This window comes from Bufo bufo, chromosome 2, assembly GCF_905171765.1.
Source record: "Bufo bufo chromosome 2, aBufBuf1.1, whole genome shotgun sequence".
Lineage (NCBI taxonomy): Eukaryota > Metazoa > Chordata > Amphibia > Anura > Bufonidae > Bufo > Bufo bufo.
The window spans coordinates 566,236,324-566,254,661 of record NC_053390.1 but is presented as its reverse complement, the minus strand read 5'-3'; the positions used below and the strand labels follow the sequence as shown (position 1 = coordinate 566,254,661).

The following is an 18,338-nucleotide window of genomic DNA, read 5'->3' as shown; positions in this document are numbered from 1 at the left end:
TATTGATGGCCTATCCTCAGGATAGGTCATCAATATCAGATCGGCAGAGGTCTGACTCCCGGGACCCCCACAATCAGCCATATGAAGAGGTCACTGGTTTGTCTTTATACACTCTTCACTCTCCTGATTTGCAAACACATAGGGAGAAATGTATCAAGTTCTGCACTCAAAACGTTGCAAAATTGGGCTTGGGGACTTTGAACTTATTTGCGTAAAAAATTGTGCATTTTTTTTTTAAATTTTGACACCACTCATTCCAGATTTGAAAATGTGGTGGGAAAGTGGGTATGGTTAGGGATGTTATTTCATTTCTGTCTAGATTTATCACTTCGACTTTTTGGAAAAAAAGTCATTCCAATAGGAGGGTGGCGCAAAGAAAAAAAAAACTTGCAAGAGCATTTGTAGATGAAAGTGTGAAAGATGCGCCAAACTTAAACAAAACGCACTGCCTGATAAATTTGCCACAAAGTACGCCATGCAAAATGGCCTTCAAATATTACACTCATGATAAATTCCCCCTTTTGTTTTTGATTAATTAAATTTAGTTTAAAAGTTACACGTATATTTACCTCACCTCATAAATGGTTCACTTCCTATCAAACCAGTGGATCTCCTTCCTAATTTTGAACTTGGAACAGGTTGCCTTATGACAGGTTCTATGATAAGTGCGTCCAAGAGAGAACGATATACAAAGGGGTCAGACAATCTGAGAAATAAGAGAAAGTGGAGAGTAGAAATAGACGATGAATAAGAACATCAGAAAAAAGAAGAAGAAGAAAGAAAAGTTATCAATAGTGACATGCATTAGATAAGAAAAAGAGGTGGCTTCCATGGGTGAAGGTGTGGATGCAAATATCAGAATAAAGTTAGTAAAGTATCAAATATATATTGCAGGTAGTAGTTAATAGTTTTCCAAATAAAAGTGACTGTAAAAATAATGGTGGTTATGTATCAATGGAAAAATTTTATTTAGAAAAAAAAATAATGGCATTTGGAATTAATACCGGATGTATGACAGCCCATCACCACTTTTCCTGACACAAACAACTTTTTCTTTTGTGTTTGAAAAAAAAAAAAGAAAAAAAAAGGCTAATGCACTACATGCTCTTTAGTAGGGAGGGTTGCATTTCTTAATATTTCTACATTGTGTTAATGGAATACGGTGGATGCTATCATGACACACCAGTCTTCAAATATGACTCTCCACAGTTGAAACAAACCAAACTGTTAGTCCCACTATAGGTGTAGTAATGGTATATATCCGTGAAAATCCATAGGTCACTTGAAAACCAGCTGGACCTATACCTTGCCTGTGCACCCACAACAGCAGACACTGCAGCAACTGCGTGAGTCTTTCTTTTAGAGTTTTGTTCTGTTAGAGGTGCAAGCAATGGAGGACAGGGAGCAGACTTTGGAAGCTGGTCCAGAGGATTTTCCATCAAAGGTTTTTTAGCAGAAGAACTTATATGAAAGAAAATAACATAAATAGACATAAAAGAGTAGTGAGAACATCGAATTAAACAGCATTAGGAAAGAAATTAAGATGATCAAAGTTAAACTGTCCTTTATAGCAAATGCTTGTTAGTTTAACAATGAAACGCAAAAGAAAGCAATAAAACTGTCACATCAAAGCTACCTGCTAGCAGTCTTCAGTGCAATCAGGAGGCACCATCCTATAGAGCAGATGGAGCTGAGCAGGTTGATAAAAAGCTTGGAACTTATACGTTTAAATCTCTGCTCTTTTTTTTTTTTAGCCCAGTAGCCCCGTGGGCATCTGTCAGCAGATTTGTACCTATGAAACTGGCTGTCCTGTTGTATGTGCACTTGGCAGCTGAAGGCATCTGTGTTGGTCCCATGTCCGAATATATAGCAATATAGCGAATATTATGTAATAATTATGTAGTAGGTGAGTGATATCTGACACTGGAAAAGCTGGGTAATAACTCAGTGTAGATCGCGAGTTATTACCCAGCTTTCCCAATGTCAGATATCGTCCTAGTGTAGATTGCGAATATTCTAATTAGTCTAATATTCTCTGACAAGAAGAATATTAGACTAGTATCCATCAATTTCTAACCTTTTTTTATGTACCAGACACCCTCCTCGTCCGAGCAGGGGGTGCCTGGTTGTCTCCCATTGACTTCCATTATACTCGAGTGCTCGGCCAAGCACACCAATTTAGCAATGTGTTCACCCGAATACTTTGGTGCTCACTCATCACTAGCTAACAGATGTCCTTTAACCCCTTAGGGACACAGCCTTATTTCACCTTAAGGAGCAGGCCATTTTTTGCAAATCTGACCAGTGTCACTTTAAGTGGTGATAACTTTAAAACACTGACTTATCCAGGCCATTCTGAGATAGTTTTTTTCGGCACATATTGTACTTCATGACACTGGTAAAAGGAAGTGAAAAAAATTCTTTTTTATTTATTAAAAAATGGCAAATTTACCAAAAATTTGTAAAAAAATTGCAAATTTCCAAGTTTCAATTTCTCTACTTCTATAATACATAGTAATACCTACAAAAATAGTTATTACTTTACATTCCCCATATGTCTACTTCATGTTAGGATCATTTTGGGATTGACATTTTATTTTTGGGGGACGTTACAAGGCTTAGAAGAAGTTTAGAAGCAAATCTTGAAATTTCTCTGAAATTTTCAAAAAACAACTTTTTAAAGGACCCCTCAAGGTATTCAAAACTGATTTTACAAACTTTGTTAACCCTTTAGGTGTTCCACAAGAATGAATTGAAAATAGAGATACAATTTCAAAATTTCACTTTTTTGGCAGATTTTAATAATTTTTTTCCAGTTACAAAGCAAGGGTTAACAGCCAAACAAAACTGATTATTTATGGCCCTGATTCTGTAGTTTACAGAAACACCCCATATGTGGTCGTAAACTGCTGTACGGGCACACGGCAGGGAGCAGAAGGAAAGGAATGCCATACGGTTTTTGGAAGGCAGATTTTGCTGGACTGGTTTTTTGACACCATGTCCCATTTGAAGCCCCCCTGATGCACCCCTAGAGTAAAACTCCAAAAAAGTGACCCCATTTTTGAAACTACGGGATAGGGTGGCAGTTTTGTTGGTACTAGTTTAAGGTACATATGATTTTTGGTTGCTCTATTTTACACTTTATGTGAGGCAAGGTAACAAGAAATAGCTGTTTTGGCCCTGTTTTTATTTTTTGTTATTTACAACATTTATCTGACAGGTTAGATCATGTGGTATTTTTATAGACCAGGTTGTCACGGATGCGGCGATACTTAATGTATACTATTTGTTTTTATTTATGTAGGTTTTACACAATTTGACACAAAAAAAATCGTGATTTTAGTGTTTACATAGTCTGAGAGCCATAGTTTTTTTCAGTTTTTGGGCGATTATCTTAGGTAGAGTCTCATTTTTTGCGGGATGAGATGACGGTTTGATTGGCACTATTTTGGGTTGCATATGACTTTGATCGCTTGCTATTACAATTTATGTGATGTAAGGTAACAAAAAATGGCTTTTTTACACCGTTTTGATTTTTGATTTTTTTACAGTGTTCACCTGAGGGGTTAGGTCATGTGATATTTTTATAAAGCAGGTTATTACGGATGCGGCGATACCTAATATGTATACTTTTTTTTAATTTACTCAATTACACAATAACAGCTTTTTTAAAACAAAAATAAATAAATGATGTTTTAGTGTCTCCATATTCTGAGCCATAGTTTTTTTTTATTTTTTAGGCGATTGAGCCCCTACCCGAGACATTTTTTTGCGGGATCAGGTGACGGTCAGATTGGTACTATTTTGGTGGGCATACGCCTTTTTGATCACTTGCTGTTGTACTTTTTGTGATGTAAGGTGACAAAAAAATTGTTTATTTAGCACAGTTTTTATTTTTTACGGTGTTCATCTGAGGGATTAGGTCATGTGATATGTTTATAGAGCTGGTCGATACGGACGCGGCGATACCTAATGTCTACATTTTATTTTTAACTTTATTTGGGGAAAATGATGTTTTTGTTTATTTTTACTTGAAACTTTAAAAAAAAAATGGGGGGGGGGGCCACTTTATTTTTTCAACTTTTTTTTGTCCCACTTTGGGACTTTTGGAGGTCTAATCCCCTTTACAATGCATTCCAATACTTCTGTATTGGAATGCATTAGCTGTATGAGTAATACTGTGTGTATTACTCATACAGCTTCCGGCATGTGAGATCCAGGGGGCTGAATCTCACAGGCTCGTCACAGGAAGGCAGCGCGATGCCTTCCATGCCATCGGGTCCCCCCTACAGCCGCACGGGGACCCGATGGCACTGCCGCCGCAACCTGTCAAAGCCACAAACCGCAGGTCTAAATTGACCTGCGGTTTGCGGCGATCGCTGACACCGGAGGGGGGGGGATAGTCACCCCCTCTTGCGCATTGTCCCCGGGTACCTTGTTCCGATCACCGGGCAGCGGTGATCAGAGCTACACATGACGTACCGGTACGTCATGTGTCCGGAACAGGTTAAAAGGGGTTATCCCACGATTAATGTACAAAATTAAAATCAGACATCACATAGTACATGACAATCTTTCTAACAAAGCTAGAACCAGCCCTGTACCTAATGGGCATGTCATTTCTGCTGCAGAACTCGCACTGTAACTGTCACAGCTTCTAATAGTAGATACAGCTGGTGGCATTTAAATGAAACTAAGCATGCGCGTCCACTTTAGCAGGGTAGATAGAGAAGTAAGGAAAAGAACAAACAGCTGGTGGCGTTGTACAGATAGATTATATTTAAATAACTCAGCCGCTATACAAAATTTTTAATTAAATGAAATTACAAAAGTAATCAGATCCAGGTGCTGGTTTGAAAAGTGTCGATTTTTTTTCTTGAACAACCCCTTTAAGCCCAACATATCAATTTGCTCAGGTTCTTCTCTATAACACGCTGCCTGTAGATTGCACTGAATTGTCATGGAGACAGGTTCTCTTTAAATACTGTAGTCATATACTGTAATTGTTTTACTGAATGTAATATACTTTATAGGTCATCGTTTTAAGCGTAAATCACATTTTTGATCATATGTTGAAAAGCACAGGGGGAATGGTCTTGTAAGACTGGCTGCATAACTGACAAGTACAGTTATAGACTTGTACCCACGGTTGTCAACCACTCGAAAATTCACAAACTGTACATAAAAAGTAGAAGACTGTGGTCCAGTGACCATAACAATAGATGCAAATTTGATTTATTTTGTGAATATGGTGATCTTCATTAAAGTTCACAGTAAATGCTGCCAACATTTTATTTTAGTTTTTACTATCTTGCGCTATACATAATTTATCTTCGTGAGACATTTTAGTTTTTTATTGATCACAGATCTTAAAAACATGATCCAGAATTGCTATTTCATGGAGAATATGAATATTTACTAAAACAGATGTGTCAAGAGGGCCTACTCTATAGCTAAAATGTATGACAGACATAAACCTATTGCACTACATCCCAATGTATGGTTTAAATCAATACAGCAAATACAGTGCCATGGTATAACAAAGCATGATAAAAATTCTGTGCGCCCCATAATAGCAAAACATGAGTTTAGTGGTTGACAAGTTTGAAGATGTATACCTTGTTTGGGCCAAAGTAATATGTGAAGAAAAAGAAGAGGCGTGTTCGGCAGAAGTCTGTCTTCCAGAGTTGCCTATGCTCACAGGCCTAAGCAGAAATGTCAGATATCAATAAGAGACCAGGCTGACAAACTGCAATTACAATGCAGAGTTCATCTAAGGCTCTGTTCATACCACTTCAGAGACTTATGTTACAGGTCTATGTTTGGAGTATGCAACTATATAAGCATATGGCTAGAAAAAACTATACTACTATATAGAGAAGGGCAGCAAACAGCTGAAGAAACTGCACATTGATGTAGGACACATTTTTAGCATCTCTCTGGTGCATACATCTGGATGTTCACGTTCCTAGATTCATGCGCCAGGAAGAATGTGATGTGAACATATCATAAGTAATGAACTCAGGATGGGGGGATTCTGATTTTGAATACAGACCACCAGTTTTTTTTTTTCCACACAATCAGTATGTAAAAATCCAGGTAAAGTACCTGCTAAGCGTCTTAGGCGGTGAATTCTCTTTGGATGCAAGTGGTTCTGCAGCGCAGGAAGTCCACGACTGCTGGGGAGCAGGGGGATCATAAGTCTGAGTTGAAACAGTGCACTTCTCTCTAAGACCAATCTCCACGCTCATTCCATTTCCTACAGGAATCTCTGCGTACGTAGTTTCTACTACAGGACTGGGAACAATCATAGTGGACCTTCAATTTCCAAATATCAGTAAAAAAAAAAAAAAATTAAAATATTGGATATGAAAACATGGTAGGTTCAACTGCACGTCAACCTCAACCTCAGGTACATTTCTGGATGTAGTTTATTAGATTCAAATTGGAGTATGTGATTAGGCGTTCTCATTAAATGTGCCATTGAAGGAAAGCCTTGCTTAGTCTTCACCAGAAAAAAGGTAGGCCAAACTTTACACCAAACAGAACACAGTGGTTGCTATTGACTGCAGCATCCAAGGGCATCTCATGCAGCAACATACAGTAATACAATGATTAAAGATGGCCATTATTGTTAATTTCCGTTGTCATTAGTACAGATTACCTAGAGTACCACATTACTAATCGAAATTCAACTAATTTCCAAATATGTCCAACAGTCTGTGAGGCTACATCAATTTTTTTTTTGCTAGCCTCAAATTAAAGGGGTTTCCAGTACTTACTTACTGATGACCTATCATTAGCCGGGGACGGGAAGATGGCAGAACGGGACCCAGGACGGGAGTGGGGGGAGCAGCAAGTATGAATCTTTCATTAAGTGCTCCTTGTTAAGGGCCATAAGTAAATAGTTAATAATTCCCCGAAAATCCCTTTAAAGTAATGAAAGTTTCTGCAATAACTGGAATACATGATTTAAAGCGATTTTTTATATAATATACTTGCCTTTTGCATTTTTGTTCTCCCCATGTCACATGAGCCACACATTTTACCCTGTAAATTGTGGGTGGACTGTAATGTGGTGCTGCTCCACAATTCCCCTGAGCTCCCCTCCTGCATAGTCTTTCTACTGTGCATGCAGGGTCATTTTGCAGTAACAAAGGAAGTGCTAGTAGTACTCACACAGGCACATAGGCAACTACCTTTATAAACAAAGGAGGCATGTGAAAGACAGAGGACTAGTAAGTGAGTAACTCTGAAACAATGTGATCCCCAAAATGTAAGTACTGTATATTACACATATTTACATCATTAGTTTGGGGTGAAAAAGACCTATTCCACATGTGGTTAAACTGAAAAAATAAATAAAAAAATGATCTAACCTCATGTAGACTGATGCAGTCTTAGAGATTGTAGCTACTTGACTAATTACATTTAAGGTTCGAACAGTAGCAGGAGGGAAAGGCGCACATTTTGGCAAGGATTCCAAAGGATTGTCAAACAAAGCCCTTCTGAGGAAAACAATAGAAATTGAAAAGGTAGGGTATATCAAATATTGACCACAAAGGTTATGCTCAAATCAGTTTCTTCTTTCTATTATAAACGCAAACAGTGTTGCAGTGCCAAATCCATCTCAAGAAGGACACTAGCAGCGACCAGTGGACTTGTATAATAAGAAAGGGTTCCACGCCTATCCCACACCCACTTATCCGGACCTGTAAGGGTCCATTCACACGTCCGTAGTGTATTGCAGATCAGCAAATTGCATCCGGCCGGCACCCCCCATAGAACTGCCTATTCTTGTCCGCAATTGCGTACAAGAATAGGACATGTTCTATTTTTTTTGCGGAGCCGCGGCCCGGAGGTTCGGGGTCGTGCTCTGGAAATGCGGAGAGCACATAGTGTGCTCTCCGCATCTCTTCCAGCCCAATAGAGAATGAATGGGTCCGCACCTGTTCCCGATATTGCGGACGTGTGAATGGACCCTAAAGAGAAGCTTATATACCTGCTTCCCGGCTCTGGCTCCCCGCTCCTTCTCCTCTAGGCCCGCGATGCTCCGCTGGACTCCCTTGCTGAAAACATCCAATTTAAGTAATTAGCTGAAGGCGGTGTCGAACCACATGTTTTCAGCAAGGTAGCCCAGCAAAGCATAGCAGGCCTGGAGAAAAAGGAGCAGGGAGACAGTGCCGGGAAGAAGATACGTTTCCCTTTACATGTTTGGTCAAGTGGGGGGCACAGCCCCTTTAAGGTCACAAAGTGGGTAGAAAACACCTCTCTCAAGTCAATCCATCGGACCTAATGACAATCGTTATTCATCGCTCCATCTAAATTGAAGCCGATGTTTCCAGTTTCTTCTCCGGGCTTACACCACCAAAATCCCTATATGCGGAAAGGAGGAGGGTAACCCACAATAGTGCATCACCGCAGCATTATATATAAATAGCAAGTGAGTTATTATACTCACAAGGGCACCTTTAAAACCAGCACATAAAAATTAAACACCTCCCAAGTGGTGTTTTTGGTGGTGCAAGTCCAGAGAAGAAGCTGGAGACATCTGCTGCAGTTCAGATTGAGTGATATCTTGAGGTCCTAAGGTTCACTTGAGAGCACCTGCAAGTGAGGCATTTTCTAGCTATTTTATTTGTGCCTTTAATATATTAATGTCGTGAATGTAGTGGGGCAGTGCGGGCCCTTTCTTATTACATGTGAGCTCACTGGGTCTTGTAAGAACTTTTTGCGACCAATAGTCTCCACTGACTTGTAATGTAGTCCATCAGAATCAGCCACAGTACAGTGTCTGTTGTTTTGATGGGAAAAACAGTGCTGCATGTACGGCTACCCTTCCTGACAAATATGATGGAATCTATGACGGAAGTTTCTAACAGATGTGAACAAAGCCTAAACCAAATGGACAGTCAAAGTACTGATCTCTAATGACCGCCATACATTATAGTCAACCCATCTCCTCTTGAATAATCATAATTTTAATGGATTATTTAATGGACTATTAAGTTTTTCTAATCAAAATCAAAATCACTATTAAGAATATAAACTCTGCACATATTTGCTTCCACTGGTCTTGCTGTGAGAATTATATTTATGTTTTGCATGTTCAAACACACAACTCAGAACATCAGCTAAACTTATTTCCAGATATAATTCTATAAAAAAAAAATCTCAAACATAATGGCAAAATACTTAGCAAGAAAAAATAAAAATCTGCAATTTATCTCTAATCTAAAGGAATCAAAACTTCTAATATTTTACTTTAGAGAAAGCACAGTATTCTACGTATTGTACTTCACTAATGTACGCGTAAGCATAATACCATATTGGTTAAAAGCCTTCTATCATTGATATATATTTAAATACATTTTTGAAAGCATGAAGGAACCTGGCAGGGTGACCAGTGCCCCTTTTATTTCACAAGTACAAGGCACCAGTGAAATGCCTTCTTAGGGGAGGTTGTTCCAAATTTAGGACATGTAACTGCAGGTGCACGCCAACAATCTGAAGTGGTCTTCATGTGCAGTCACTCTTCACTGAAGTGTATGACCGTTATGGGTGGAAACTTCCAGGTGAATTAACTTGGAAGATACGGACACCGTTCCCAAAACCTATGCAGCTAAGGCTACTTTCACACTAGCGGCAGCCTTTTCCGGCATGCTGTTCCGACATGTCGTAGTTTTATTCCGGCCGCCTTTTGGCATGTTTGCCGTGCTGTGGCCAGACCTCTGGCCAGCCCCCATTATAGTCAATGGGGCCGGAGTGGACTTACGGCGGCACGGTGCACTAGCGGCAGCACGGATCCGGCAGGCTGTTGCCCCGCCGAAACAGCATGCCGGAGAAGGTTGCCGCTAGTGTGAAAGTAGCCTAAGGTTCTCTATAGTTATGAGCTTATAATATATTCTGTTTTTGTTCAGAAATGTTAGCGGGATCTTTGGCAGTTTAGTACAGAGTCATAAGTACTTATCTCTGTATGCCTCCAGTTTCATATGGGGGCATATGTGAAAGTCCTTATACCGATTTCACACCAACAAAATTCTAATGCCTTCAGCTAACACAATATTACCCAGTGTGCAACTGGCTTTACTTGATGAAGCTTTTACTATTCACATTCAGTACTCTAAGAGGGCAGGAGAGGGTTAGGGTTGGCACCTAATAAATGTTCAAGAGTGGCTATTGTATTAAAAATACATGTATGAACATTTTTTATTATATTAAACTAAAGCCTATTTGTTCAAAAGCAGCATTTGCTCACACTTTTTTTATAGTGCAATTTCAGACAAATTTATGGCAATTTACCTCTCTCGTGGATTATTTGATGGACCAGGGTCAACAGATGTTTTTTCAAGAGAAGTGGTAAAACTAGAAACTGGTAATATCTCCTCGTTTCCTGATTTTTCCAAAGATGTAGGTTCTGATCTGTAAGGTGACCATCCATTCCAATTTGTAATATGCATAAAGAAATTAAATCAAGCTATTCACAACAGTGGCAACATGCCTGGGTCATGATAATTTTGTAGGTAATAGGGGGGATGGGTCAGGGCTGTTTTCTGGCTTAAAGAAATTGCAAACACCAGGTTTGTGATTTTTTTAAAGGTCACTTGTGCCAAGTTTCGTCACAAATTGCAAATGGAGATCCTCTGCGGCCCTTGCCACTTTCCTGAAAAAGGGGTGTGGTAAATGAGGGAGTGGGGTCAGCTGGGCGGGCATATTTATCTTCTTTTACACTAGGTTTCTGCCATAAAAAGAGGACTAAAATCTATGCCAGCTAGAGGGTGGCATAGATTTCAGTTTAGGCACACAGTCTGTTGGAGGGTGCCCCTAATTTATAAAGAGGCGTGCTCCTTGTCATAAATTAAACGCATCCTCGGTCAGCACTCGGGGATATCATAGACTGACTTAAAACATTGGTCAATGATAAATTCCCCCCCAAAAAATTTCAGGGGGCATTATTCTCGTTTAACAGAATTGGTGGCAGTTTCATCCCAGAGGTTGGATCCCCACTAATCATGAAGTGATAAAGTGATCCGTCATGTTATAAGACGGGAATCTCTCTTTAATAATTTCATTTAGCCTATTCCTTATTATAAACTGCAGGGAAGTCATAGGTCTGGAACCACCCAATATTGTATCTATGGGTCTAAGGGACAAATGGACAAAAATTCATTTCCGATCATTGCCACTTTTACATGCAATAATAACGCAGCTGTGTGGGGAAGTGTGAACGTTCATCCTCATAGACTTATCGTTTGTCAGCAGTACATGCTCATTTGTACGGATACAGAACGTTGTGCTGCAGACACACAGCGATACTTTGCGGCACATAAATGACTGGATTAGCCGGCAAACAAGTGTTTGCTTATTTGGTGGCTGATTTCCAGTACATTTAGGCTACATTCACACGACAGTGAAAAAAATTGGCCATGAAAACGGACACACAGTCAGTTTTTCATGGCCATTTTTCAACCATTTGTGCACCCATTTTCTGTCCGTTTGTCCATTTTTAATGGCCGCTTTGCATCAGTTTTCCATGGCCATTAAAAATTTATAAATTTCACTGGCTTTTTTTTATTTTTATAAAATCTCAACCCTTGCAGTATACATAATGTCCACCATAGTGGCCCCCAGTGGTAATAATGTTCTCTATAGTGGCCCCCAGCAGTAATAATGTTCTCCATAGTGGCCCCCAGCAGTAATGTAGCCTATAGTGCCCCCATAGGGGTTCTGATCACACTTGAGCACAGAATCAAGAGAGGAGTGACAGTCTCTGCACATGCAAGTGGATGAGGCGAGTAATTTTTTTTTAACCTCTAAAAGACCATGTTGCACTACAAACTGATTTCTACATGTTTATGTTTACCACAGAGGACTCTATACACAGTGCTATACACATCACTTTAAACTGCTTTTGTGTTCAGGAAATTGGAGGTTCCACACGTGATAACTTAATGTGAGTATGTCACCAGCAACCTTCCTATCCAGTTTGCCTAGACATGTAGCTGTAGTTCACCTGATTAGCCCTTAGAGGACCTTGCGATTTTCCTTTTTTTGAATTTTCCACTCCCCACCTTACCAGTGCCATAACTTTTTTATTTTCTGTTCATATAGCCTAATTGCGGGACAAGTTGTATTTTCTAATGGCACTATTTAATATTGCATGTGATGTAGTTGGGAGCTAAAAAAAATTCCAAACGGGGTGGAATTGGGGGGGTTGGAATTCTGCTACCGTTTTATGAGGGTTTTTTTTCTATGCGGCAAAAGTGACATGTTACCTTCATTCTCCAGTTCAGTACGATTACGATACCACACTTGTATAGTTTTTCTTGCATTTTAATAAAAAAAAAATATATATATATATATATATATATATATATATATATATATATTTATATATTTTTTTATCGCCATATTCTGACACCTATAACTTTTTGTAGTTTTGTGTACAGAGTTGTATGAGGGCTCATTTTTTTCTGGGGTGATCTGTAATTTTCAGTGATACCATTTTGAAGTGTGTGCGACTTGGATCACTTTTTATAGATTGTTTAGGGGGAGGTGAAGTGAAAAAAAAATTGCGAATTGCCTATCTTTTTTCTGTTAGGCCATTCACCATATGGGATAAATATTGTTATATTTTAATAGTATGGGCGTTTTCACATGATGCCCATGATGTGTAATTTTTTTAGCAGTTTTGGGGAAAGGGGGGCAATTTGAACTTTTATATTTTTTGATATTTTTAAAAACTTTTCTTTAAAGTCCCCCTGGGTGACTATAACTGCCAAACATTAGATTACCCATACGGCTAATTGCATACATCCGCTGCCGGTCTCTGCTGCTGCTCAGCAGAAACCCATCGGCTATGGTGCCCGCTGCATGAGCAAGAGTCATCTTTTAAGTGGCGATTTCCACCAAACCTGTACGAAGTAGGTCGTCAAGAGGTTAAAGCGCTGTCTTTCTTTTCTTGATCTGAGACTCAGTTACTGAATTATGACAGAAGTGCTCTCGATGCACCCAAGCTCCACCCCTTTCTGTGGCCAGCGCCTCCCTCGATGCTTTGCCACTGCCTGACCCTGTCAATCAAAGCAGTGAGGGAGGAGCTGGCCACAGAAAGGGGTGGAGCCTGCGTGCAATGAGAGAAAGGTGACCTTTATTGCACCAACGCCCAACCTGCATAATAAGAAAAAGCATCATAACTCAGTAACAGAGCGTTTTAATCAGGTGAACCACAGCTACGTGTCTATGCGCATAGTTGGATACGAAGGTCACTGGTGATTGATTGCCTTTAAAAACAATGAGAAAAGTAAATCTTGTTGGAAGTGTAGATTTCGAATAGTGCAGTATTGTGACAAGACACATTCCTCCACATGCATTAGGGATTGTATTGAGCTTGTTCAACCTCAGTGACGATGGATTTACTGTTGGAGGTTCACTGGTGGAAAGAACATCCTCTGTCTGAGTACTCGTTGTGCACATGGCTACATCCACAGGAATCGCATGACTGTCTGTAATAATTGGAAGACCTGCAGACATACTTGAAAAAAATATATAACAATGCTTGAACTGTTGTTTAGCTGCCATACAGATTATCACCATATACAAAATGGTTAATAAGTGCCCACTGTCAATAAGTGTATTGTCTCTGCTTGTAACATGGCTTTAGGGATTAGTTTTGCTTTGAGCCTCAAGCTCAACTAGACCAAAACCAATTAAAGCATTTTCCTGTAAGCTCATACGTTCATTGTACAAGTGACGCTTCAATTTAAGTGCAAGTATAGCATCTGGCCAAGAACATTTGTAGGCGGTTTTAAAAACCTTGAAACTTCTCATTATGAGGCTTCAATTTAGATATAATATAACCTATAGCAATCATCTGTGTCATCTCAAATTATATTATGAACAGGGATGTTTTCAAACTTCTGGAGGGTCTGCAAAGAATAAAAAGCATCTACAAAGCACAAAATCGCTAATACTGTCTCTCTCTGAATAGGATCTCACACTTTCCCTGCTGCTCTGTGCTTTGTGCACACAGCAGCATGGAGCTCATCATGGCAGCCAGGGCTTCAATAGCGTCCTGGCTGCCATGGTAACCGATTGGAGCACCAGGCTTACACTGCTGGGGCTCTGATCGGAGGAGGAGGGGAGAGGGGAACCTGTGGCCACTGCCACCAATGATTAAAACTGTGGGGGCTTGGGCGGGGGGGCTCACTGCGCCACCAATGTTTTTAATACTGGGGTGGGGGCGCACTGCGCCGCCAATGATTAATACTGGGGGGCCACACTGCGCCACCAATGAACATAAATCTCTCATTAATTCATATACAGGAGGCGGGAGCTGGCTGCAGAATCACATAGCTGGCTCCTGACCTCTATGAGCGGTAGCTGCGATCCGCGGCACCTGAGGGGTTAACTACTGCAGATAGCAGCTACCGCTCATAGAGGTCGGGAGCCGGCTATGTGATTCTGCAGCCAGCTCCCGCCTCCTGTTCAATTTGAATGAATGAGTGAGTTAACATCATTGGTGGCGCAGTGCCCACAGCCCCTCCCCTCCTCTTGTCTTCTCTCCTCTCATCTCATTGGCGGCAGCGGCATCACAGGGGGAGGGAGACACTGCTTGCTTCTCCCCTGTGCTGCTGAGGGAACACGGAGAGCGCTGTCAGCAGGGCGATCTGTGTTCCCCATACCTTATCGGAATATCGGCACACACACACTTTTTTTATTTTTTATTTGGAAAGTCAATTTTAAAGCAAGTCCATCAGCAGTTTTGATAACTGCTGGCAGTGCTCGGTAAGGGGGGTTTGGACAGCTGGGAAAATATACCATTGTCTGTACTTTTAGCATTAGCATCACGGTTAAAAAAATTACTTTTAATCTGGCATGGATGCTCCGGCAAGTGCCCCAAAGGCAGTCCCTTGCGCTAGACTGCTCCCTGCATTGAGCTGCTCTACAAGCCCTCCCCTCAGAGAAGTGGTCTTCTGGTAGGACGCATCAGCCGTTATTTAGAGCAGAGGGGAAAGATTGTACAGAAGCTCACTGCGGAGAGCATGAAGCACTTTAGTGTGGAGTATTGCCCATGGGGTACGTGCGGGAACTGCACATGCAGGATTAAAAGTTCTTTTTTACACTGATGCTAATGAAAGCATCAGTAAAGATATCCTTAACCAGCTGTCTTCAGCCCCTACCTAGAGCGGTCTGCAGTTTTTAAGGGGGAAGACTGATGACAGATTTGCTTTAAGCGCATTTTTATCCTAGCAATTTTTTATAGGTCTACCACTACCTCAATGTTAGATCTCTTGGACCTGATGAGACTAGTGTACTTACTTGAAAATCTCTGTCAGAATGGCTATGCCAGCCCAGTAGGAGCTTAACTTATTCTCCACCCACACAGAGCCTAAGGATATGTCCACACAGGACATAAATGCAGCAGAAAAAAATCCTCACCAAAATCCAAATAAGTTTCATAAACTTGTCACAGATTTTGCTGCAGATTTCTAGTGGATTTCACATGGAGTTACTACATAGCATGGTACTGCAATAAACTGACGATTTTCTGCCTGCAAAATTTGTAAGAAAAATTTGCAGCATATACCGCATGTGAAATAACCCAGTTTGTACTAAGCATTGTGAGATTTCAGGAGCAGCAGGGGAGGAGGTACACTAGAAGGAGCTCATCAGTTACACTAGGTGAAAGGAAAAAGAGTCTAGCTCATTTGGACTCATCAGATCTCTCACCTTTTTAACTGGACTCTTTTCCATCTCATTTTAATATTAGGCAGGAACACTGACGTGGATGGTCTAGGCCTCCATTGTAGACACAGTAGCAGAGAAAAGTTTGTGCTGCTGGACACCAAAGACAAGGTGGCCTATCAGCCAACCTTTTTCTAAGCCTATTGTCACATGGCTTTATCAATGAATAGGAGATAAGAAGGGGGAGGCAAAACTAACTACAATTTTACCACAAACATTCATAATATTATTCCATCACTGTTCAATATACAAATTATTACTACTTCATATAATTTATTTCTAATAATAAATTGAGATAACCGATTTCCTCCCCAAAGGGAACACTCTTAGGCCCCTTTCACACGGCGAGTATTCAGCACGGATGCGATGCGTGAGTTGAACGCATTGCACCCGCACTGAATACCGACCCATTCATTTCTATGGGGCTGTTCACATAAGCGGTGATTTTCACGCATCACTTGTGCGTTGCGTGAAAATCGCAGCATGCTCTATATTCTGCGTTTTTCACGCAACCCAGGCCCCATAGAAGTGAATGGGGTTGCGTGAAAATCGCAAGCATCCGCAAGCAAGTGCGGATGCCGTGCGATTTTCATGCACGGTTGCTAGGAGACGATCGGGATGGAGACCCGATCATTATTATTTTCCCTTATAACATGGTTATAAGGGAAAATAATAGCATTCTGAATACAGAATGCATAGTAAAACAGCGCTGGAGGGGTTAAAAAAAATAAAAAATAATTTAACTCACCTTAGTCCACTTGATCGCGTAGCCGGCATCTCCTTCTGTCTCCTTTGTTGAATAGGACCTGTGGTGAGCATTAATTACAGGACCTTTGATGACGTCACTCCGGTCATCACATGGTACGTCACCATGGTAAAAGATCATGTGACGTACCATGTGATGACCGGAGTGACGTCATCAAAGGTCCTATAATTAATGCTCACCACAGGTCCTATTCAACAAAGGAGACAGAAGGAGATGCCGGCTACGCGATCAAGTGGACTAAGGGCCCTTTCACACTTGCGTTGTCCGGATTCGGCGTGTACTCCATTTGCCGGAGCTGCCAGCCGGATCCGGAAAAACGCAAGTGAACTGAATGCGTTCAGTGTTACTATGGCACCCAGGACGCTGGTTGCCATAGTAGTAGTGGGGAGCGGGGGAGCAGTATACTTACAGTCCGTGCGGCTCCCAGGGCGCTCCAGAATGACGTCAGAGCGCCCCATGCGCATGGATGACGTGATCCATGCGACACGTCATCCATGCACGTGGGGCGCCCTGACGTCACTCTGGAGCACCCGGGGAGCCACACGGACGGTAAGTATACTGCTCCCCACTACACTTTACCATGGCTGCCAGGACTTTAGCGTCCCGGCAGCCATGGTAACCATTCAGAAAAAGCTAAACGTCTGATCCGGCAATGCGCCGAAACGACGTTTAGCTTAAGGCCGGATCCGGATCAATGCCTTTCAATGGGCATTAATTCCGGCTCCGGCCTTGCGGCAAGTGTTCAGGATTTTTGACCGGAGCAAAAAAGCGCAGCATGCTGCGGTATTTTCTCCGGCCAAAAAACGTTCCGGTCTGGATTTCTCTCCATTCAGAATGCATTAGGATAAAACTGATCAGGATTCTTCCGGCATAGAGCCCCGACGACGGAACTCTATGCCGGAAGAAAAGAACGCAAGTGTGAAAGAGCCCTAAGGTGAGTTAAATCTTTTTATTATTTTTTTTTAACCCCTCCAGCGCTGTTTTACTATGCATTCTGTATTCAGAATGCTATTATTTTCCCTTTTAGCCATGTTATAAGGGGAAATAATACAATCTTACAGAACACCGATCCCAAGCAGAAGTTCGGGTTTGGGCACCAAACATGCGCGATTTTTCTCACGCGAGTGCAAAACGCATTACAATGTTTTGCACTCGCGCTGAAAAATCGCGGGTGTTCCCCCAACGCACCCGCACATTTTCCCGCAATGCCCGTGTGAGAGAGGCAACAACAAACACAAGGGTTTAGTAGTGTATTGAGGGTAATTTTGCCAAACTTGGGAATGACTGTTGGCTATACTAATTAAAACTACACTAGTAACATATGTTATAGCTATACTTTTGCTGATTTATACTGTCATATTCCACTATCAATTCTACAATGGACGCGCAACATGCTTTAATTTACGCCATCTCTTGCTGGCGTAGTTTAAGGCCATTTTCCACGCCATAAACTTCACCAACCATCTTCCCCCTCCCAGTCACAGATTTGGCCTCAAAACAACTTTTCGACAAAATCTGCAACCTAAATACGCCAAAAAGTGGTGTATAATAAATGACCACCATATTTTTTTAGAATTTTTTGTGATTTTTTATTTTTATATGTGACTATATTTAAAAAAATCTATATAATCCTTTAGTTTTCACACTGATCAATAGGCATACAATATGTTATAGTCAAATTGTTTTTATTGAGTCAGTCTGCTTGTACTGTAATGTATTAATTACATATACATAAGTCAGCCAATGTAACTAGAGATGATCGAATTTTATATTTTGCCTCTAAAGGCATTCCGTTATGCATTCTGTCATGGAATTGCGTTATGGTCTG

The 18,338-nt window shown here is 40.9% G+C and overlaps 1 protein-coding gene across 5 annotated transcripts in view; it reads right to left on the bottom strand.

The window, feature by feature from the left end:
* Positions 1 to 18,338, bottom strand: part of PDLIM5 (PDZ and LIM domain 5) — a 207,458-nt gene that overhangs the window by 49,741 nt on the left and 139,379 nt on the right. For 2 of the 5 annotated variants that reach the window (XM_040418165.1, XM_040418170.1), the window contains 7 exons: positions 13,397 to 13,531; positions 10,303 to 10,422; positions 7,380 to 7,508; positions 6,109 to 6,318; positions 5,619 to 5,705; positions 1,306 to 1,461; positions 575 to 706 (listed from right to left, as the gene is read on the bottom strand). In XM_040418165.1, the coding sequence (XP_040274099.1) occupies positions 575 to 706; positions 1,306 to 1,461; positions 5,619 to 5,705; positions 6,109 to 6,318; positions 7,380 to 7,508; positions 10,303 to 10,422; positions 13,397 to 13,531 (969 nt within the window). The remainder of the gene's footprint in view (positions 1 to 574; positions 707 to 1,305; positions 1,462 to 5,618; positions 5,706 to 6,108; positions 6,319 to 7,379; positions 7,509 to 10,302; positions 10,423 to 13,396; positions 13,532 to 18,338) is intronic. The other 3 variants (XM_040418166.1, XM_040418167.1, XM_040418168.1) reach the window with 3 other exon arrangements.